A 24,289-nucleotide genomic window follows, 5' to 3' on the forward strand; every position below is an offset into this window, starting at 1 on the left:
CAGATCTCTGTGAGTTTGAGGCCAGGCTAGTCTGCAAAGTGAGTCCAAGAAAACCAGAGCTACCCAAAGAAACCTTGTCTTAAAAACAAACAAATTATATATATGTATAATTTGTTTATATATAAATATTATATATATTTATGTATATATATATATATATATATATATATAAAATCAGAGAGAAACCAGTAGAGTTGAGGGGGCTTGCTGAGTTTGGGGTGTAGTTCCTGGTGGAGATGCCAGGAAAACTGCTGGACAGTGTTCTGAAGTTCTGAAGGTGGACATTTGGAAATCCCAAGCACTGGGAATATTTAAGGGTAAAAAACTAGATAAGATCAGACCAAGAGGAAGTGTGGCCTTAGTAAAGAAGAGTTTCAATCTAAGAGACCAGTAAAAAATCAGTACCCACAAAAATGTTGAATAAAATCTCGCATATGGGCTCAGTGGACCAGCCCTTGCCTTGGACATGCAAAGCCAAATTCAATCCCCAACACCACAAAACCAAACCAGACGAAACCTGCATCTGCTTGTCATTGTGAGAACGCAATTACATTTTAATGATGATTTTACATTATATTCTAAATATTTATAGTTGCGACTTTTCTCTGAAGTGCCCTGTGAGTCAGTTTGGGCATGGATTGAGTTTTCCCAGCCAATATGTTACAGAGTTGCTGGTGCTGAAATGGAATGTTTTGAATGTCATAAAGAAGTCAGAGGGCACTAATAAAAGTTATAAAGAGCACTTTTCTCAAGAGGAGAAATAGCTTTGGAGAACTCTGTTTCAGTCCTTGGTTTAAGAAGGCATTTTCTAGAAAGGCAGTCACGCTATGGTGGACCAAGCAGATGGATGGTTGCTCCGTTAGCTGTTGGGTGAGAAGGTTGTTCACACATTGAAAAGTGTTTTAAGACAAATGTATGTTAACATGATTTTACCAGGCTTTAGAAAATTTGAAAAGCAGGGGACCATGACGATGACATGAGCTTCGTGGCCATTTTGTGTGTTTACTTTGAGGGTTTTTTCCATGTCTGCTGTTTTCACACCAAGTCAGAGTATGTGAGAGCTGATTTTGGGAGCGTCCCTACCCAGTCTTCTGAGCATGCCCAGTGTGCACCTTTCTTAGCCACCGCACACTCCGCATCCATTCCCTCCTTTATTATCATGCTTCACAAGTCAACTCAACTGTTGTATTTGAGTAAATGTTTTCCTGACTCCTACATCCCTGCCTGCCCTCCCCAGAAGGGGGGGTTGAGTCCACAATGAAACACCATCTTACCCTGTAGCAACACAAACACTGACAATTTGTGTCCACACTAGCTTTGGGGCAGAAACTAATATTTCTTATTTATTTTTTCGATACTTTGCAGAGGACTTATTGACAAATATTCAGTAAAAACATACAGTCCTAGAGAAAGTACCCAAGGAGCTAAAGGGATCTGCAACCCTATAGGTGGAACAACATTATGAACTAACCAGTACCCGGGAGCTCTTGACTCTAGCTGCATATGTATCAAAAGATGGCCTAGTCGACCATCACTGGAAAGAGAGGCCCATTGGACACGCAAACTTTATATGCCCCAGTACAGGGGAACGCCAGGGCCAAAAAGGGGGGAATGGGTGGGTAGGGGAGTGGGGGTGGGTGGGTATGGGGGACTTTTGGTATAGCATTGGAAATGTAAATGAGCTAAATACCTAATAAAAAAAAAAACATACGGTCCATGAAAGAAAATGCGCGTCTCTACCTACTCGGTACACACCTACCTAAGCTGTAACTTAGCTGCTGCTCCTCGTGGGAGTGGAAGGCATTCTGTTTGGAATATACCATCAACTAACCCAATGATGTATAAAATATGTAGAGAAGGTTCCTCTTAAACAGATTACAAGCAAATTATTGCTTAAAGCACCCCCATTCCTGCTGTAACATGTATTTTCAACATTATTCATTTTGCTACTTATTTGAAACAATACCATCAATACCAAAACCAAAAATGCCACACATCTATCAGAAAAAAAAAATAATCGATCAGCCAAAGTTTACTTTGGGTTTTAAAATATATAAAATAATTTTCTTTTATTTTTGAGATTATAATTACATCATTTCCCTGTCTCTTTCCTCCCTCCAAATCTTCTTACCTCTCCTTGATTAAATTCATTGTTCCTCTGTTCATTAATTGTTGTTACATACATATATTACATATTACATATTATATACATATATTACTAAATGTAACCGGCCCCGTCTGTATAATGGTACTTGCATGCTTGGTGTCAAGGATAATCATTTGGTGTTGGTGAGCTCTTCCCGGAAGAAGAATTGCGCCTGCTCTCAGCCCCGCTAGCAATCCTGTGTAGGTTTACGGCGTGGTGATCTTTACCCCCATCCCCTTTGGCATGACTATTGGTGTTGTCCCTGTCTAACCTATGTGTAGGCACACATGTTATTAAAATTCTATGGGTATAGCTTCTGAAATATTCTCAAAAATAGGAATGTGTTCACAGGTGATTTTTCTCCTCTCACCTCCCAGTATTGAGGATTGATTTGACTGTATACTGTTCTTTTCTTATGTGTTCATATGTGTATGCATGCTCACATATGTGTAGATAAGTGTGTGTGTGTGTGTGTGCACATATGTGTGCTCATTCATGTGGAAGACACAAGTTGGTGTCACATGGCTTCCTCTATCACTCTCCATCACGTATATGTGTGTATATGCATATGTATATGTACACACACACATACACACACACATTTTCCTTGGCAGCATTTCTTGCTGAACCCAAAGCTTACCGTTTTATACATGCCCAGGTTGCTCTGAACATGCCTTTCTCTGCTGCTGGATGCTGGGATTACAGGCAGGCTCTACATTAATGTGAGTTCTGGAGATCTGAACTCCAGGCTTCTTGAATGTCCAGCGAGTGCCGTACCAACTGAGCTGCCTCCCCAGCCTATATGCCTACCACTTGATGGTATCGCTCCAATGGTCGACATGTCTTTACCTTCATTTTCCTGATTCAGCATGTGAACTGAATCTCAAGGCAAACTGAAACTCAAGGGGCCAAGACTGTCGACGATTTGGAATGCACTGACCAGGGCAGGAGATGTGATATTACAGTGACATTATTGAAACCTTGATTTCTTTCCCCAGCTCTACTTTACGAAGTGTTTCTACTGGATCCTCAAGACCTTCCAAGATCTGCTTGGTGTGTGGAGATGAGGCTTCTGGGTGTCACTATGGGGTAGTGACCTGCGGCAGCTGCAAAGTCTTCTTCAAAAGAGCCGTGGAAGGTAAATGTTCACGTGGATGTTCCCTCTACGAATTCCTCTTGGAGTGTCCTTTGCTTGCACAGTCCACATTGCATTGCTACTTGAAAATTCTCGCAAAATGTTTTTGATGTAATCTGTCAGTAATGAATAGTCATGAAACCTTATCTTAAAAACTACCAGAGATTTTTTCCCCATGGAACAGCATTTACTGGGAGCCATTTAAGTCATGAGCAGAGCCAGTTTGTCTAAAACGCTGCAGTTGTCTCTTGCTGCAGTTCAGTTTTCCACGAGATGTGGAAAAAAAATTCCATGTCAGTGTGCATTCAATTTGCATGTTCTAGAATAGCCCTTTTTCAGTAGACACACAGACTTCATCTGCTCTCTCTTCTCAGTATTTCTTTTGCATCTGTGCAAATTAAAACGTTAATATAGGGATGCAGTCTCTGATTTAAATTATGCGCTGTTCGGGAATATTTCCTCAGCAGCTCAGGAACTCTAGGTTCCACACCCCCATCCCGCTCCCTTCACCCTTCCAAGTCCCTCCAAAGGTATTCGTGTGAATACTATAAATGAAAAGTTTGGCTGGGTTGAACGAGTATGTGTAGGCTAGCCTTGGCTTCCATCCAGGGAAGCAAGCCCTTCTCAAGTTGAAACGGTTGCTTGTTCTTCCTTCTCCCTCACTGGCAAGCAGATAATTAACTTCAGACTCAGGCCAGATGGTTTTATTAATGTTGAAAACTGTCTGAATATGGAACGTTCTCACTCTTACTGGAAGAATGATTTTGTCATTGACATTTATGTTTCTACGGAGTTTCGAGTGAAGACCCTGTAACGTTTAATTCTCAGGGAAATGTGTGGAGAGCTGAATGGGTGCCTTGGGAACTTGAAGAAGCACCAGCCGTGGCTCACCTTTTGCCAGAGATGACAGCCATAGTGTTAGTTCCACAGTTTAAGGTTACTTGGCTCCTAGGTTGACTTTACATTATTTGATTGATAGTAATTATTTTACACAATTCTATGATGGAACTTGGGGTCTTGTGCAAGTAGGCAAGTGTTGTACATCGAGCCACACCCCAACCTGATTTACAGTCTTAATTACCCCATAGTCCCTGAGCACAGCATAGAATTAGTAATAGGCTTTAGTCGTTCTTTCTCAGTGTATAGATTCTGATTACAAATGACAGACAATTCTTCTCAAACTGGCTAGAGCCCAGAGGAAATTCACTGGCCCCCATGCTGGAAAGTCCTCACAGACTTCGTATTGTGGAAGCCATGGTCTTTAGCCAGGCTATTAGAATTCCCTGGGCTACTTGGTTTTCTTCTGACCTGCCTGTTCTCTCATAAGCTAGAGACAGGAGTACCAGGCCTCCATTTAAAGCAGGTGACTTGTCCCTCGTAGATCCTATCAAGATCCCCACGGAGCTGCCACGGATTGAACATGGCTCCACTTGACTCTAGTCACAATGTGCATTGCCGAGCCAGACAACCTGGGCTCCCAGGCCCAGAGTCAGAAAAAGAACATTTCCCTAAGGAAAGGCTGAGTCTGTTACCAGATGTTCATTTTCAGAAAATGGAGAATAATACATTTTTTTCACAATCATAAAGGGATAAATCTGGTTTACTTGCCCCAGTCACGTGATTGGCTCAGTATAAGATAAATAGGTAAATTGATTTCTGGCATCTTCCTAATTATTCTTGGCACCTTTAACCCTAAGGCCTCCTCTTCCTCTGCTTACTAATTAGTAACTGAAGCAAGTGACATCAAAACAAAGCTTTGTGGAGAAGAGCAGCAATGAGTGCCATGGAGGCCTCAATTCTGACAGTGTCATGGAGGTCTCAACTCACGCCTGGGCCAGCTCCGTGTGAGAGCCTATACCTGGGTTGTTTTTAGAATCTGCCCTTTTCTGTGGGAAAAAAAAGAAATTTTTTTAGGGAATCTTGCTTAGTTTGTATTAAGTAGTCTCTGTGAAAATACACAAAGAATTATTTTTGTAACTAGAGTATAAATACATGAGGGAAAGCCCCCAAATACTGGTATCCTGATTTTGTTTATTAGAAAGTAGATCAATTAGAGATCAATTAGAGAGATGACAAAGTTTGTTAAGTGTCTTTTAAGATTTTTGGTATGGTGAGCTGTGTGTGTGTGTGTGTGTGTGTGTGTTAAGATCTAGGGACAGTCATGCATTGCTAGGCAAATGCTGTACCACTGAGTAATACCCAGAGCCCTAAGATTTGCATTAGTAGATTTCATTCCATATTAAATTTGGAATTTGGCTTATTCTAACAAGGGTGTATTTAAAATACAAATATCCAAAGCCTTCTTTGTGTTTACATTTGTGAATTTCACATTTGTTTTTTGTTTTCCCCTTGCACTCTCTCCACTCCAAGCCCAGATCCTACCAAACTCTTATAATTTGTTCTTTGCAATTGTCATGAAAACTCCAGCCTCCCATTTTGTTCATTCATGCCAACTTGGATATTAAAGGGGTATTTAAAGTATCAAAAAGAACCTACTTGGTGCCCTTAGTATGTGTGAACATGAGTACACGTAATGTAACTTGTAAATATACATATGCTTGCTTCTTTGATACCCTTAAGCCCCATTTTAGACTATAGTAGTGGAGAATTTGAGGCAGCAATAGTAGGTAGAGGAATCAGAGAAGAGGAGAGCCAATTAAAGCTAAGCTAAAGGGCCCATCATAATCCCAAGGAATGATTAGGGAACATTTCACCAGAATAAACAGCATGCCACACCACACTCTGAGCTCCATGCCAGCTTATGGAAGCCTCTTGAGATGGTAACATCATCCTAGACTCACAGTTCTCAAGGGACATCTGGGAAAATCTGGGGGTCTTGGAGTCTGGGGAGAGTCCTTGGATGGGATTTTGTATTGCCAATCTGCGCAGGTCCCTGCCCTGAGCCTCTCTCACAATGCTTATCTGGAGGCACCTTTGGGTGTCACACAGTTAAGACAACATTGATCATCACAAACAAGAATTCTTTAGAGGTAGGACATCCCTTCTTGAGAGCCTAAGAAGGCTATAGGTATAACTAGCCACCATATGAATATTTGAATAAACACAGGGATTCCCTTTGTGACACTGATCCATCATATGAATATTTGAATAAACACAGGGATTCCCTTTGTGACACTGATCCATCAAGGTAAAATGGCGGTCCCAAGTCACTAAATTCGAAATGGAACGAGCCCCAGAATTCCAATGTGAAAGGAATAACCCTCCTCTGAGGTTTTAGTCCCTCGGTCCTGCTCCACCAGCGAATGCTGCAACTTCCTCTCGTCCATGTGTTTTCCGTGGGGATTCCTCAATGAGCAGAGCTGATTAAGTGCCACACACTGTTTTAAAACCTAATTTCTCTGCCAATACACAGTAAATGCATGTAGTGGTAAATTTAGTTAAACCACTTGATATTCCCAACAGGTCGCACCTCGAGTTGCACCAGCCCAAAAGCTCTGGATTCACAAATGAAAGGCACACCGGCCAACTACTTTTGCTATGCCATGACTAGCTCAATGGCTAGGCACTTTTAAATCTCCCCGAAGCTAGCATACACTCCCCTCCAGTATTCCTGGCTTAACACCTTCTAAATCTATATTTTAATCTTTGTTGCCCTGTTACATTCTTGGGGAGCTCCCCTCCCCCATAGGGCTGCATTCTCTTCCCACCTACATTGCTGGATGGTTTCACTTCTGCAGCTCTTGAATCTGATCCCTCTGCCTCTGAGTCACTGTGATTCTCCTCTTCTTCCTCTCTCCCTCAGTCCCTTGCTCAAGCAATCTAAAGGTCCTGCCTCTGTCTCCCTGCCCAGCCATTGGCTGTACAGCAATTCTTCATTACCAATCAAAGTCAGCTGGGCTTTTGGGAGCCAAATTAAGACAAAGGATCAGAACCAATTCCTAACAGATAAACAGTGTGTGGGAGACACATGTTTCATACATCACCATATAGGTACAAGACTGTGAAGTGGAGGAGAGTTCATTGTTTAAAAAGGTCAACTAGCTTGATGTTTTTATAAGCAGATCTGGTAGGATGAAGGGTTACCAACTTAGATAAACTAAGTCAGGTCCCAATCTGTTTCTCCTGAAGGAAGAGACTTATAAGTCTATTTCTTAAAGCGAAATAGCCTTAAAGATTTCATTTCAGGTTTATGTTTATTTTTTTCAAATATTAATACAACCAAACCTGTAGTGAGAATTTTGGTTTCTTTAAAAGCACAGAAATATTATGGGAATCTGTTTTCATTTTACTCCCAAGTGTGGGATATTGAATTGTTTCAGATTGTTCACAGTAGCTGGCTATGATTTGCATTTTGTTCTAGCAGAGGTGTGATTTTTCTAACTGTAGATGATTTCTGCAAGTGTGTGACATTTGGAATTCTGGGGACTCTTCAGAGGGTGCATAAATGCTAGGGTCCTTAGAGGCCAGGTTGCTGTTGGTGGGTTTTTGGTTGGCTGCTGTTGTTTTGAGTTTGTTAAACTCATACACAAAGAAGAATCAAGAAGAAGAAATTGGATATCCTGATGGCTAAGATCAAACTTTCCCCAAGGAATAAGCCCCTAGCCAGCAGGAAGTAGTCTAACGATAATGTTGCCCCCTTTCCCCTCCATCCTTTTTTCTCTCCTATCTAGTGTTAGGGAGTTGAAAGGGTAGACTAAGGGTGGAAGAAAAACACTCCACAAAGTAGCCAAACCTATGAAGCTGTACCGCTTTCCTTTCATGTATACATCTTTAGATTTATTGGCTCATTATCCTATAGGGAAAGGTACTTTTAAGGAAATATTATAGGTGATAAATGACTAATTTTCTGACTATGATTTAGCTTAGCTTCTTTCAGATTAATGAGAGAACTGCATGAGTCCAGAAAAATGTGTTCCATGCAATATGTTAGGTTATCTCTGTGCTTTGTGTGCACTCTCAAGAGATGAGGGCAAGCCAGAATGGAATAGAGCAAGTGTGTGTTCTGTTTGGAGGATAGAGTCAACCACAAAATAGAGACCCTCCAACTGAGGAGACACAAGCCAGTCCAGAAGGCATTAAGTAATTCATATATATTCCCTGGCAGCTGGCAATATAAAATTAAGGCAATAATAAATTAAGGAAATAATTTAAAATCCACCATATGTCTTCATTTAGTAATATAAGATCAGCCCCTAGTGTTCCCGTCATTGTGTAAGGCTAATGGGTATCCATGTCCATTATCATCTAGTGGTCACCAGGACTGGCTTACAGCTTTCCCATCAAACAGTTGAAAGATTGAGTTGACCATAGTCTTTGCTTGTTTTATCTGGAAGTAAGGATCATGGAAGCTGGTTCTATTTACTGTAGTTTTATTATGAACGCCTATATCTCCTATGTCACTGTGATCAAATACATGACAATAGGGAGCTGAAGTGGGTGGGGGTTCATGTAGCTTACAGTTTGAGCAGATATAGAACATCAGGTCTACAAAGCCATAACTCAAGAGCTGAGATTTCTGGTCACATTGCATTCAGTAAGCAGAGAGGGGACAGAAAATGAGGTTGGGGTAATATATCTCAAAGCACACCCCAAAGTGACCCGCTTCCTCCAGCTGAGCCCAACCCTGTTCTGGGGAACTAGCATTCATACAGGGGCCTATGGGGGACATTTCACATTCTAACTACAGCTTCTCACTTTAATGTTAATGGCAAATGTTGGTTGCTATGAAAACACACTATAGCCATGACATTTAGGCTACCTAGGAGGTGAGGGAAGGCTTCTCAAATAATTGACCCCAAACTGGCTATAGAAATATTATGCTATAATCTTTGACAATGCTGAGTGGAGCTCAGGCACAGTGCAAAGGGCATCAGAAACAATTTTGTGTTACCACTGTGTAAAGTTCAAGGTGTGAAGTTATAAAAATGAGTATAAAGACACAGATTAGGTACCAGTCTAGGACTGCAAAGAGGTGCCTGAATTCACCCTTAAGAAAAATTGAAGCTCTGGGTGTTTTATTCTCAGTGTCCCACTTAGGGCCTGGCTGTAATGAAGTACACTTACTAACATGGTGACCGGAGGCTACTTTCATAATTTAGACAAGAGATGACCTAGATTAGGATTAGGGATGACAGGAGGGACAGACAACAACATCATCTTAGACTGCCATTAGCAGCTCTGACTGGAGAGGAAAAGCCAAACCCTATAGTGATTTCCCGAGATTCCATTCCTGATGGCCTTTCTTAGGCAGAATACTGTGTGGGTGTCTCTTGAGGAAGAGAGAGGAAAGGTCGTTTGTTCAGCAAGCATTGATCTATTCCCTACCAACCCCAGGTATTCTGCATTTTTAGGACATATTTGGACAAATGTCAAGGAAATTTAAGAAAATAGACAATGGGCCCTATCTTAAGGGAACTTACAGTATTGTGGGAGAGGGTAAGAGAAACATGACTTTAGATGCTTCTATAATACATGGAAAGGCTGAGAGATGGCTGTGTACCACAAAAGAATTGCTAGCACAAAGGGACTAGAATGAGGCTTGATTTAGGATGAGTTTGCAATGTGTGTAGAATCACTCAGGAATGTCTAACAGGAAATGGGGGCATGGCTCTGGGGCTTGGGAAGAAACAAAGCTTGAGAGTGAAGGTGCTAGAATCATCTTCCATGACAGCAGATGCAATTGCCTGGAGACGAGAGACAGGGGCACTTACAGAAACAGAGGATAGGGAGAGACAGGGGCACCTAGAGAAACAGGATAGAGCTTCTGAGGACATGACATGCGTACATGTAAATGATTTGTCTCTCACCCTCCTTCATGATGTGTGCAGAAAAGGCTGGATGTCTGACTGAGTGGGGCCTTCTCCAGCTTCAGGCATTACTGAGTCTGTGCACTTTCGGTCCGGGCCTTGTTTTCTCTTCATCCATGATCTCTGATTCTTGCTGGCCTTTACTCAGCCCAGAGTCCCAAACAAAGGTGACTTGAGAAGGATTTGTTAACACTGCATAAGCAACACACAACAGGTGTTGATATGATAACTATCTGATAACTAGTATGTGTGTTCTTCATGTATGTCTGCAGACCATTTCCTGGAGTGGAAAATACCTTGCAACAATGTATTAAAAAATGATTTGACATCTAGTTGCAGGAGCCAAAAAACAAAAAATTGCATTATCTGATAAACGTCCCTTATAGCTTAAGTTTTTAAATCAAGGTGCACTTCATGAAGCAAGTTTGAGAAATATCAATCAAGAGAACAGAAAATAATTTTACAAGTTACTGTTTATGTTAATATGTTCACTTATAACTCGTGTTCTCCCCCAAAACATTGAATAGCTCTCAGATTTCCATGAGTTAAATGAAATTTAAAACAAGTGAAAATGGAATTAGTGTGATAAAGACAAGTACAGAGCCCAGGATGGAGGTGTTGGAGAGATGTGCCCCAAGACATTTAGGGCAGAAGTTGCCCTTAGACTTTGCTTACAGCCTTCCCATGACCAACAGTGATGCATGGTCACATGACCTGCCATGGTGTTCACATGAACAATGGAAAGACAGTGTCACCTAACCTGCCATGGTTTTAGATTCTAGTTGAAGAAACTGATGAGAACATTTTCATGAGAAACTTTGGCTCATATGCGCCAACTTTTTCCACCTGTGTGGTAACCTGGAATTTTAATGACAGTATTTCCATTGCTAGTGATTGAATGTTTGATTGATATGTGAGGGCTTTTTTTTTTTTTTTTTTTTTTTTGGTTGGTTGGCTGGTTATATTTGGGGTAGGGGAGAGAAACACCACAAGGGATCAAATCAAGGTCCTCACACAAGCAAGCAAATCTATAACTTAAGTTATACCCTCAACTCCCAGTCTTCTTGGATCAATAAAGTTCAAGAATCATGAATCATGAGTTGAATCATGAGTTCAAGAAGGGAATGTCTTTGGATCTGAACTCTCTAAGCAATTGTGACAGGGAAGACATCAACTAATTTTGAATTATACCTGATGCTCTTAGCCTTCAATTCTTATAAATACTAAATATTTACTGAATGATTATTCCATACTCATGATGACAAGAAGTTTATTATATTTTATCATTTTAATTCTATGATAATCACCATGCAATGAGTAGAACTTGCTATCCTCGTGTTCGAAAACAGTCCACTGAGGCACATAAAGCCTTAACCACTTATCAGAGGTTACCCAAGTAGAAATAAGGAAGGGCCAAAGCTGGGCTCTGAACCCCAGATAGCCCAGGTAACATGACACATCTTGAAGTACCTCTGCAACATCTTGATATTAATCTGAAGTCTTCTTTGAAATTTTTATGTTTCTATCTTTCATTTCCTATGTGTGCTAGAAATTATATGTAGCCTGTGAGAAGGTATAAGGAAGCACTGGGAGAAGGTCTTCTTCAAGTGAGATTCACTCTTTAGCTGCTAGATGTCTGCTTCATGCATACTAGCTCACAACCACACCTCAGGCAAGAGCCTAGCCTCCTCTCTTGACATGCAGTCTGCATAATTTAATAATCTTGAAAATAATTAAGTCCTGAAAAATGAGAATTGCTGAATTTCATGAAAGCCAATGCCAGACAGAAGCCTGGAAGGATGGGGGGGGGGGTTGATGAGTGAGTGAAATTGGAGGGGAGAAGGTGGAGTAGAAGCCTGTAAACACCTCTCAGGACACCCTCGAAAGCTCCTCCAGTTCCATGAAAGCCTGCTTGACTAGAGTAGGCCCATACCCAAGAGGTAGAGGAGCAGATTAAAGAAAGGCCTGTTGGGGATAGGCTGGTACTTCTTATATTCATATGCTAAATTTTGTACCCCAAGATCTGGTTACCCCCAGAGCAGTTTCCCACATGCACCAGCCTTTGTAGTACACACATTACTGCCCAATTTAAAACTGACAAAAGCCAATTATTACTGGGGAGAATAGAGAGAAGTGGAGTTTGAGTCACCAGGCTGGGGGTCAACATCATCACGTGTCCCAATGAAATGCCTCCCCAGGACACCAGACTTCTGGAGCAAAGTAACCCAGAAAGATTCAAACAGCAAGAATTTGGGGAAGTAGCCAGCCTAGGGTTAGAGATTAGGGGTAATCCCCCAGTACTTGCACAGAGCCTAATAAATAAATTACAACTGAGCCTCATTCATCTGAAGCTACATGGGGATAAGCATAATCCATATTATTTTCCAAAGACCCTAAGACTCAAGCCTGAACATTGGAATGAGAAGTCTCTACCTTTCTCTTAAATACAGCAACTTGGTACAGAATTACTTACAGTAGGGGGAAATCCAACATGATGGCTCTGCTGGGCTTTCTTCCTGTGTAAATGAGTTCTAGTGGAGGATGTTGCCTAGAAGAGGAGGAGACAATGGGAAAGGGATCGTGTATGATGTGAAGTAAGAAGGGCCTTCCTGTAGATGGAATTGGCCCAGCTGAGTGGGCAGCCTAACTCGGGCATAAGATGGAAGAACTGGCAGGAGTTAGTACTGGGTAGTCCTAGAGATTGACAGAGATTTGGAGAGACTAGCAGTTAAGCATCAGGCAGAGGAGTAGAGTTTAGAACTATTGAGATTACTGAAAATTCATTCTCCAAAAAGGATGAAGCTGTCCAGAAAGAGAAAAGCAAAGAGATGAAGCTGTAGAAGGAGGAGGAGGAGGAAGAGGAGGAGGAGGAGGAGGAGGAGGAGGAGGAGGAGGAGGAGGAGGAGGAGGAGGAGGAGGAGGAGGAGGAGAAATCTTTTCTTGCTGATTTTTCTTGAGCATTTAAAAATAAACAGCATGGTTAGTTATTAGGTAGTTGGCAATCAATGAGCTTGAATAACAGAAAATCAGTAGCCACCATGGCTGCCCAGAAGAGAGGATAGAAAGTTATGTGGAAAATACAAACGTCTCTTAAAGATATTGGGCACTCAGCATGAACGAGGCAGGCCAGCTAGGATAGCGATGCTGGGGGTGGAGGCTGCTGCTGCTCGTATTCCTAATATCACCACTCCTAAACGATAACTTTAGTATACCCAAGGGGGCTACAGTATGATGCTGTTTATGATTGGAAAGGGGAAAATTGTAGAAAATAAGAAAAAAAAATTGACCATTCAAGTTCCCCAAATTTTTACTCTCAAAAAAAATACACAGATTACATGTATACTAAATATTTCTTTTATATTACTCCTTGGTTCATCCAATGACCTTCCTGATTCCTTTGCCAGGAAAGAGGGGGCTACTCTAGAAAGAAACAAAGTCACTGGAAAAACATTTTCTAATAATTTGAGGCAGGGAACAAAAGACTTCAAATCCACTTACAGTTATCATGAAAATAGTCATAGGTGTGTCTATAACCCTCTTTCCCCTTTTCTTCCTAAGTTTCCATTACCATAGAACAAATACACATCACAAGCAAGAGCAGACCAACACAGAGCAGTGAAGCTCAGCTGCCACTGAGTTCTGTTTGTCCCAGAACGGTCTTGTGTGGAGCCAATAAATGGAATTTATGGAATATGACACTATGCTACAAAAACCTCGCCTTTGAGAACATGTCATGTTATTAATGACAGCAAACTCGAATGTCTCAGATCACAAAGAACATTCACTCAGCAAAAGACAGGTCTAAGAGCCCATCTCAGACCTCTAAGAAGTCTTGATGTGTTCAGTGTTTAACTTCCTAAAGCACTGAAGTTTCACAATGCAACACATTTCTAATACAGATGTTTTGTTTACTTTCATAACAGTAAAATCAGAAAATACTGCAAGATAACTAAGAGAATATAATCAGAAAATAGTATACTAACATGTCAAAAACACTGAAGAGTCAGAGTGGATGTAGATTGAAACTTTGAGAAGTTTGTTATAAACTCATAATTTTACTTATTTGATTCAATAGAACCAAAACTAGAGTTTGTAGAAAGAGTGGGGACACTAACGTATCTTCCTTCCTCTTGTGTTTCCTTTTACTTTGGTTTTATATGGGGGCCGGTGTGTCAGAGCCTCACTAAGTAGCCTCTGCTTCCAAGTGCTAGGAAGACAGGCTTGTACCTCCCCTTGTCTCTCCTCTCAATGCCTCCCTTTGCAGGAAGAACCAGGACTTGAGTTTACAGATGCAAGCGCTTATAGCAACCACTTACAAATTCTGTAGTGAAAAGTATTTAGATTTTACTCAGCCATTTGAATCCTTGCTATGATCCACCCCCCACCCACCCCACCCCCACGCTGCAGTATAATAAAGGCGTCAACAGAATAGATTCCAGTAGTGTTTTTATGGAGAGGTGCACAGAACAGCACTCCCCACTCTGAGGCTAAGCAAATAATGACCGTCTGCTTCCTCTTCTATAAACAAAAGGAAATAAATCTTAAAAGCATCTGCCCTGCCTGTGTCAGACTGAGTAAGATGAAAAACAATTGGGTACACATATGTCTAAGTTACTTGAGAAACAATAAAAGATCATTTTATAAACCTTCCTATTAAAAATCATTTCCCATTCTTCAGAGCTTGATCAGTATGCACCAGTTATCAATAAAGTAGAAAATATTTATACAATAGGTAATTTATGTACATGTTAAATATTTGTCTTGAAAGAGTAAAAAATTAAGAAAAGAAAGCAAAGACAATTTTCTGTTCTTTCCAGATCATAATTCTAATTTCATTTTTCTCTTTCATTAACTGTGCCAAGATTTATAAAAGACACTGAATTCTACCATTCCACTCTGACAACTTAGTTGGAAAGTCAGTACAGAATCAGTCTTGGTTGAGTGTTTTGTTTCATGTGTTTCTCTCTGTGTGTGTGTGTGTGTGTGTGTTTCTGTGTGTGTGTGTGTGTGTGTGTGTGTGTGTGTGTGTGTGTGTGTGCTGTGACACAGGCCCAACCAGAGGACAAGCCTGGGTGTCTGCCCTCATTCCTCAGCTTGTCTCCCCAACCAGCACTGAGATGGCAGCCGGTGCTACTGCACATGGTGTTTGCTTGGGTTCGAGGGATTTGAAGTAAGGTTCTCACCATGCACACCAAGTGCTTTACCCACTGTGCCATCTCTCCCAAGCACAGAATGTTTTCCTAATGTGGCCCTAACATAGCATTTCTCCAGTAAAGAGAGTTCACAATTTGATACTGATGTTCCTGTGTGAACTGAAAATGAGTAGGGTTGGGAGGTAGTAATAGTGTGTCATCGAAATCCTAAATAAAAATCTCAGCAAAAACAATCCTGAGGGGAAAAACTTGAAATATTTATAGAAATGTCACTACTAAATAATAGACTAGAAAATCCTTCTAATAACCTTCTCTTTCTGTTTTTTTAAAATTAAATGTTCTTGTGACACACCTGATTAGGATTTATTTAAAGAGTTTCATTTATGTAATTAACAATTAATGATACTTAAAATTCACTATACTTATGTTGCACCTTGGAAGTATTGAGATAACTGACCTCTTTCTAATTTCACCATAATCTGAGAGAATTGAGCTGTAATCAGAAATAAGGTAGCTCAGAACTCACTCAGATATAAGTAAGACAGGGTCAGAACGCAGGTAATCAAGGCAGCACTGGGTGCTGAGAAGACAGAGAAAGGCAGAGAAGCCACAGGGCTGGAGCTGCGTGAGACACAGCAGTTACTGGTGATGGAAGCCGTGGACTACGCTGCCTATGGTGTAGAGAACCCGGGTGTAGTCAGTCCTTCAGCCAGCCCTTCTGACGTGGCCCCACGTGCACTCTGTACTTTGTTCCCATTGGTTAAAAGGCAGGAAGACCTCATATAAGCACGTGACTGCCTTCTCGGCAATCCGCATACTTTTTAATTGGCATACTTTTATTTAATTACTGCATAATTTGTTTTTTGAGACAGAGTTACCCTATGCAGCCCTGGCTGTCCTAGAACTCTGTCTGTAGGGGAGACTGGCCTCAGACGCAGAGCCTGCCTCTGCCTACTGAGCACTGAGATTAAAGGCGGGCACCACCACAGCCAGCAATGGTCAGCTATATTTTGAGAAATATTTATGAAATGGTAGGACTACTGCAGAAACCAAATGGAACCCTTAAATATTTATTTTCTCTTTAAAATAGTTCTTTTACTTTTTTTACAATAAAATTTCTCGCTACGGAGCTCAGTTCAACAAACAGAACACTCATGTATTCAGACACTGATATTTATTCTGTTTTTCCTTGGGCTGACTTGTAATTCATGGTAGTGACCCACAAGGAAGAGATGCAAATCTAGAAAGTCATTTTAATAGGAAAAATTAACCTCTGTTGAACTTTGAACACATAAAACAATTCAGAGAATTATTGCATTTTAAAAATTATTTGAAGAAAAGGATTTCAACTGGGACAGCTCTAATAAAAAGGCATACATAAAAAGGACCACAGATAAATGTTTCCTCACATGTTTCTTTTGTATTATCTAATATGTTTAAAATTAGACTTTAAAAAGGAAGAATAATAACAAAGAATGTTGGTCAACATTAACAAAATGCCTGATTTTAAAAGAAGTTCAGGGGGCTAACGAGATGGTCCAGCAGTTATGAGCACTGTCTGTTCTTCTAGAGGTCTTGAGTTCAACTCCCAACAACCACATGGAAGCTCACAACCATCTATGCTGGGATTTGAAGCCCTTTTCTGGCATGCAGGTGTACATACAGATTGAGCACTCATTTACATAAAATAAATAAATAAATCTGTAAAAGAGGTTCAATTAAGAAATACCATTTAAAACTGGCTTGGTTAATCCCTCAAACAATCTTTCCTTTAAATTTCTTTAACTTAAATAGACTTTTAACATATCTGACTACAGTTTCTTTGCTTATCTTTGCTAAGGGGGCGGGGGGGAAGTGACCTCAGATACCAGGGGTGCCTAAGTTCACTAAACACATGCATTTAATCCTTGACTCTTAAATTATTTTTTTTAAAAAAATACTTGTTTATTTGTGTGGGTGAATGCCCATGAGTGCATGTGTGCATAGGTGCTTGCCTTCATTTTTGTTCATGCAGCGCCTCTCTTGTATCTGCCAGCACATTGAGTACTCCAGACTAGCTGGCCCATGAGCTTCAGTGATTCTCCTGCCTCTGCCTGGCATCTCACTGTGGAGTACTGGGATTATAGATGCATAACCCTGAATCTGGTTTATGTGGGTTTGTGAGCTAGAGAATCCAACCTGAGACATCATGTTTACACAGCTAGAACATTTACTGTCTGAGCCACCTCTCCAACACCTCTTAAATAACTTAGGGGTTATTAAACTACATTTCAGATTTTAAACTAAAACATTAGTAATCATTTTAAGGAGGCTCACGAGTAGTCATTCCACCAGCAATCACATTTAGGACCCTGTTCTTCCGAGTGTTTATGTGATCTGGACTTTCCTGTTTCCTTGAGAAGAATGGAAATGTCATTATGCCGAGGGGAAGACCTGCTGCAGGTTGCAGAGCACTGTCCCCTAAGGGACACAGCGCAACACTGGTGTAGGCTCACAGGAAGCTTCTTCTTGCTTTCATATCGTCTGAGGAGGAGTCATCAACTATATTCTTTCAAGAATATATTACACATAGTCACCTGTCACTGAGTGAATAGCTACTTCAAAAATCCAAGGAAAGGAGGCCTGTGCAGTAACTTGCCCTGTGTTACTCAAACTATAGGGTGAATATTCTCTAATATGCATACAATACTCTTAAGATCACATAATAAAATAATCCTCTCAGATGTAAAATAGACAATTGGCTTTCTCTTACCCAATTTCCTTTTAAGACACTATTTCTAGACTCGGTCTGTTAAAGCTTAATGTTTGACAACTGCGTTTACTTTAATTGTAACTGAGACTAATGATAGTTTCTCATCTTCCTTTTAAATTTACCCCACTGTAGTCAGATTCATAACCTCAGCAAGCCATGCTGAAATCCTGGTGCCATTGTTCATGGTATTTGTCATAGTTAATAATTATTAACTACAACCACGAGCCAAGCTTGAAGTGGACATTGTGCCCCTCCCCCCACCTCCTGGGCACTTTGGGTAAAGGTTAGGCAGTATTGTAATGTTTTATTAACTAGAAATTTCATATGTGCATACAATGCATTTTGAGGAAATCAACCCCCCATCACATCCTAATCCCTCCAGTATCTTAGTTTTTAAGGAGGAAGTTAACTAGAATAATGAACAATTTCTCCCCATGTCAATGGTGAAGGATACATAGCTGGGCCTATGAGCAGCTCTTTTTGCATATGTTTCTTTCTTACTTTATGTCACTATGTAATATATGACTGACTCAGGTATCACATACATGAGTGCATACATTTCATCCTGGGTGTAGTACCAAACATCTTCTTGATTCTAACTGTAAAAGTAATACCTGGTTCTCATGGTGTGTGAGAGCTTGGAGATCATACATCTTAAGTACCTGACCTGTAGAGACACCAAGTAAAAAAATCAATTGTCAGTGCTGTCACTCTCTGCCAGGCTGGGCCTAGTGCATGCTATACCTTTCTACATGGTTATGCAGTGGGACGATCTATAAATATGTTATGGAACAATAGTTTTGTATGTCAGAGTCTAACTCCACCCAGCCCTGCCCCATAAACACTAAATATAAAAGGTATATTTGAAACCTGCAAGGGGTAGATCTGATCCCTGGTGAGAAGAAAGAATGAAGGAGAATTGTACACCTAGAGCCAGCAGCTTTCCCAATTGTGCAAATAGCTCTCTTTTATTATCAAATACAGTGATGGATGACATTAAAAGCTCTAATACTATTTTGTAGGTGAGATTCACCACATGATATTAGGTGTGGGCACAGTTCAAAAGTCCTACCCTATTATTTTTCTAAAAGGAGTAATTCAAATTCTAACTTGAAACAAAAATTTACCAAAATTCTGCTAATGAGGACCTTAAATGGAGCTAACTTTAATTTTTATTTTCTTTTCAAGAGAAGAAAATGCAGTCATTGATTTTGAAAATGAGGCAAGGCTAAGGAGATGACTCAATCAGTGGAAGATTTGTAATTCAGGCATAAGGATCAGAATTAATCCCCACGTTAAAGAGCTGGTTCGGGTTGGTGGCACTCACTCGTAAAACCAATACTGAGTGTAGGGCAGAAAGAAGATGATCCCTGGGCCTTGCTGGCCAAAAAGTCTCTCCAAATCAGTGAGTTCCACGTACAATGAGAGACCCCGACTCAAAGATAAGCATGAGATCAAGAACACCTGGTGATGACCTCAAACACTAACTCACATACACAAGAGTACATAAACATATATACATTTAGTGCGGCTTAGCTTGACTGTCCACTTAATGGAAGCTAGAATCACCTGGGAAGAGAGTTGGACTGAGAATTAACTAGATTATGTTGGCCTGAGAGTGTGTCTATGAAAGATTGTCTTCACTGTTAATGAGAGAAGACATGCCCAGTGTGGACAGTACCATTGCATGGGCTGAGTCCTAGGCTCCACAAGAACAGAGGAAGCTAACAAATAAGCAGGCAAGAGTGTGTTGGTTCTCTCTTGGCTCTTGACTGTGGATACCAAGCAACTAACTGCTAATGTTCCTGCTTTGGCTTCCCTGAGGTGGTGGACTGAAGTTGGAACTGTAAGCTGAGCAAACCCTTTGTTGGTATGTTTGTCACAGCAACAGAAAGGAGACTGAAATGTATAGAGTTCTGGCTCTTCCAACAGTTCTGGTGACCTGACAGAGTAATATTACCTCTCCCAGACCAAGTGTTCAGTAGCTAGGACTCCCCTGGCAGACTTCTGCCCTTGGGGTGTCCACACCCTGATACATACAGGATGGGGAAGGGTAAAGCGAAGTCTGGAAATGTGGGTCAGCAGGATCTCAGTCCTTCAGTGAATGGGCGGCATGGGGGATAGGGGAGGTGTGGGGGTGTCAGGGGTGTGGGACAAGGGAGGTGGGGGTTAGGGGGTTCGGAGGTGGAGGAGGTAAAGGGGATGGGGTGATCTCCTCTGAAGACTTCAGTGCTTAGAAAACATCTCATACACTTTATTTGGGGTAAATCAAGGGCTATATACTTGAACCCGGGAGCATTTGAAGGGGTTCTACTTAGGGTGAACTTTCATTGGCTGAGGTTTCAAGTACCTCATTTGCATGGAGAGGCATTCCAGAAAATTGAACCAGTAACTTTGTGGAGGATTGTGTGATCAGGCAGAGAAGAGGAAGCCCTGCTAAGACAAGGGAGTCCTCACCAGGCAATCATGACACACACCTTTAATCCCAGCACTTGGGAGGCAGAGGCAGGCGGATTTTTTGAGTTCAAGGCCAGCCTGGTCTACAGAGTGAGTTCCAGGACAGCCAGGGCTACACAGAGAAACCCTGTCTCAAAGAAAAGAAAAAGAAGAAAGGAAAAAAAGAAAAGGGAGTCCTCATTTTGCACCCCGCTCAGCCAGACAGGGTAGACTACGACCTTAGTAGGAAGGTGTAAGAGCGGCCTGTCCAGCACAGGTGTGAGCTCGGGAGCTCGTGCTCAGGAAGAAGCATGCCGGGACCAGTTACATCCGGTTCTCTCCATGCAGTCATGTCACTGGACTCTGTACATGTAGCTGTATCACTCCCACACACAGTGCCCCTTGGTTACAGATTTTAAATTGCCACCAATCTACCTTGGGCAAACACATTTTAAAGATTTTTTTAAGTATGTATCTCCATGTGTGAGAGACAGAGAGCAGGATGTGGGGAGAGAGAGAGGGAAGGGAGAGGGAGACAGAGACAGAGACAGAGACAGAGACAGAGACAGAGACAGAGACAGAGAGGCAGAGAAACTGCATGTGGATGCAGGTGTTTGTGGAGGTCGGAAGAGGTTGTAGGATCCCAAGGAGTTGGACTCAGAGCTGTTGTGAGTTGTGGGGCCTAGGTAATTGAAGCTGAACTTTATTCCTCTGTAAGACAAGTGAGCTTTTAAGCACTGAGCGATCTCCCCTGCCCACAGTCACATTCAAAGGGGAAGAACAAAGCTCCTGGTGACTTTTTTTTAGAAAAATAAACAGAACTAGAACATATCCCTGGCACCATTGCTCACCCTTCAGAAGGCAGGATGCAAATTAATCCAAAGGGACAGTGTTGACGGAGGATGGTTACAGACCAACTTTCAACCCAAAGCAACCCAACAGAGCCCCACATGAGAACTCAGGCACCATCTTTTAAGATGTCTTGATTTGTTGCAAGTTAATTTCCATATCACTTGTACAGGGGCTCACTCTATTGTATATGTTAATCAGAGTTTACCACAGTGAACCCTTTCTCTTATGTTACAACTGTTCCTCAAACAACCTGCCAGTGGCTCTGTGCGCAGTGACACCTGTGCACAGCCTCAGCACAGGGAACTGCTCTCTGCTCAGCCCCTGTTGTAGCGAGGCGCTTCTGAAGTCATTCTGCCCCAGAAGAAGCCAACGGATGAGCTGCTTTTAGTGAGTTCCAAAGACTCTCTGCTGACGTAAGAAACTGAAGCAGCTTCAAAGCTCCTTCACCTGACTGGGTTATTTCATGCTTTTTTTTTTCAGCCCTTAGCAGGAGCTAATTTGTGTGTCCCACTTAAAGCCCATTTCATAAAAACCCATACTGATCAGAATGAATTTGTATAAATAAACTGCATACGGTGTATGTCATTCCTCAGTGTTTATGGGAGTCCTGAAAGCACTCTGAAACAACCAAAGTCTGATCTCAGATAGAACCCAGAAAGCAAATTGCCTTGGTGCTTCCTGGGGCATCTCAGCCTGCCTCTGGCAGGAAGGTTTCTAAGAGTAGGAAGCAGCCAAGAGGTGAGAGAACCCAGTGACCAAACATATCCTGCCAGTCTGAACCCCCAGACTGAATTGAAGGGCCCATTTTATTTATATATATATATATATATATATATATATTACATATATTATACATATATACACATATACATATATATGTGTGTATATATATATATACATATGCATATATATATGATTTTATTTATTCTGTTTTCAAAACTGGTTGTTTAAGTTTATTATAGAGAATTTGAAAAACACATGAAGTCAGTAAATGAATTCTTGTTCACCTGTCTCCTGCTTCCCTGCTTGTGGGCAGATATAGATATAGATATAGATATAGATATAGATATAATTATATTCATATAAAATATAATATATTTTATATATAAATATATAATTTACATATAAACTACTATATATAAATTACATGTATTGCATATAATTTATATATAAATGTAAAATTATATATATGTAATATATACAAATGTCACATATATATGTGTGACATTTGTTTGTGTGTGATGCTGGGAGGTCAGACATGGCCTTGTGTGTGCTAGGTAAGCGCCTCACCACATATTCCATCCTCTGTCCCGTCATGCTGGAGAACTGAACACTGAGCTAGGTGGACAGATGAAGTATCAAGAAGGAGGCCCCACCCAAGCCTGGCTATGCTTATTCAGGTTTTTGTTTTATTCTTTCTGGAACCTGCCTCCCTTCCTAACTTCACTAGGATCTACATATAAACCTCAGGATCTGTTCCCCGGCTGTACCGAGCTTATAAAAGTACCAGCCAGTATCATCCGTCTGACTGACTGACTGTCCCACCCAGAGCCCACCATGTGACCAGTCCTATCCTACTTGACTGGGGAGTCAGATTAGACATACCCACCTTGGACAGGTTCTCCTGAGCTCTGTGTCCATGGCTCCTGCCTGAGCTAGCCTCATCAGTGATGTTAACAAGCTCTGTCACATCTGTACTTCTTCCCACTGCATGGAGAGAAGCAGAGGCTCTTATTCAGTGTCTATTCTTACAAAAACATGGTACCTAGTTCTTTACTCACAATAGAGTGAAACCAGCGAGAATCATCAACCCGGATACCAGATCGCCTCGACATCATGTACAGGTGCTAGGTACTTGCTTCAATGTATGTCTTGTATTGGATCTTAGAGAATATAGTATTTTAAATGTTAACAGTAGGAGAAAATGGGAACTTCTGATCTGCTGAATTGGGTCCCAGCAGTGCACTGTAATTCAACACATAATGGCAGTCTTTTCACACAGTTTATATCTATTACTATTTTTAAATCACTCTTCTCGTTCTGATCCTGACTTCAAATCCATTTCTGGTGCATTTTTCTGACCTTTCTTTCCTTTGTCTGGCAAAATGGCATTTTGTTGTTGTTGTTCCTGGGGTCTTTTTGGTTGATGGTTGATTTACTCAAACTTTCTTACAGGTGGCTTATTTAAGAAATATAAGTCACTTCGACTCACCAGATCTATCCAGTAGTAAAACTCGACTTAGGGAAACCATTTTTTTTTTAACGCTTTCAGAAACAAATAGCAAAGATAAATGAGTGTCATTTCCGCCTGTGATTTCCTGCTGCAGCAGGCTGCTATGGATACTGAGATGGGATGCTGGTAAATACATATATTTGCGAATAGAGTTGCTAATATTAAATAAAAATATAGTAGTAGAAGAAATGACAAGTCACGATAGCATTGGTTTTTTCTCAGGACTGGTAGAGAAGTGACATCGTAACATCTTACTTAGGAGCCTCGGGAGGCTACTAAATTCTTCCTGCTGCAGTTTTGTATAAACATAGGATAAATTGTCAAGCTGGTATTTAAGATAGTATCATCTTGATACAAGGCTATTCAAATGAATGACACTAGCAGTTCTGGAAATTGATTAAGAAATAATTTTACTTCTTTCTTGATAAAGATGTCCACACAGCTATCCTTCATCTACTGCTAACTGTTCAGCCTCATACCATGTGGTCTAATTTGTAACTTCATTTTTAAATGTAAATGATTTGACTTCTCTATAAAAAGTGACCAATGCACAGGTTGGCCTTCATGCAGGTCTCCCAATAACTGGAGCCAGGCTGTCTCTGACTCTTCTGCTGCCTGCCTATTGGTCCTGTTTCCCTAACTGGGCAACCCTGTCTGGCCTCAGCGGGAGAGGATGTGCCTAGTCCTGAAATGACTTGATTTGCCAGGGTGGGTTGGTACCCAGGGTGGGCCTCCCCCTTCTCTTCTGAGAAGGGTTGGAGGAGGGGAGAGGACATGTCGGGGGGCACTGGAAGGAGAGGGGGCTGGAATCAGAG

The 24,289-nt window shown here is 41.2% G+C and overlaps 1 protein-coding gene across 5 annotated transcripts in view; it reads left to right on the forward strand.

Annotated features, from left to right (window-relative positions):
• Nr3c2 (nuclear receptor subfamily 3, group C, member 2) overlaps positions 1-24,289 on the forward strand; it is a 346,930-nt gene that overhangs the window by 184,300 nt on the left and 138,341 nt on the right. For all 5 annotated transcript variants that reach the window (XM_006530577.4, XM_006530575.4, XM_006530576.4 and 2 more), the window contains one exon: positions 3,145-3,284. In XM_006530577.4, the coding sequence (XP_006530640.1) occupies positions 3,145-3,284 (140 nt within the window). The remainder of the gene's footprint in view (positions 1-3,144; positions 3,285-24,289) is intronic.

Source organism: Mus musculus, chromosome 8, assembly GCF_000001635.26.
Source record: "Mus musculus strain C57BL/6J chromosome 8, GRCm38.p6 C57BL/6J".
Lineage (NCBI taxonomy): Eukaryota > Metazoa > Chordata > Mammalia > Rodentia > Muridae > Mus > Mus musculus.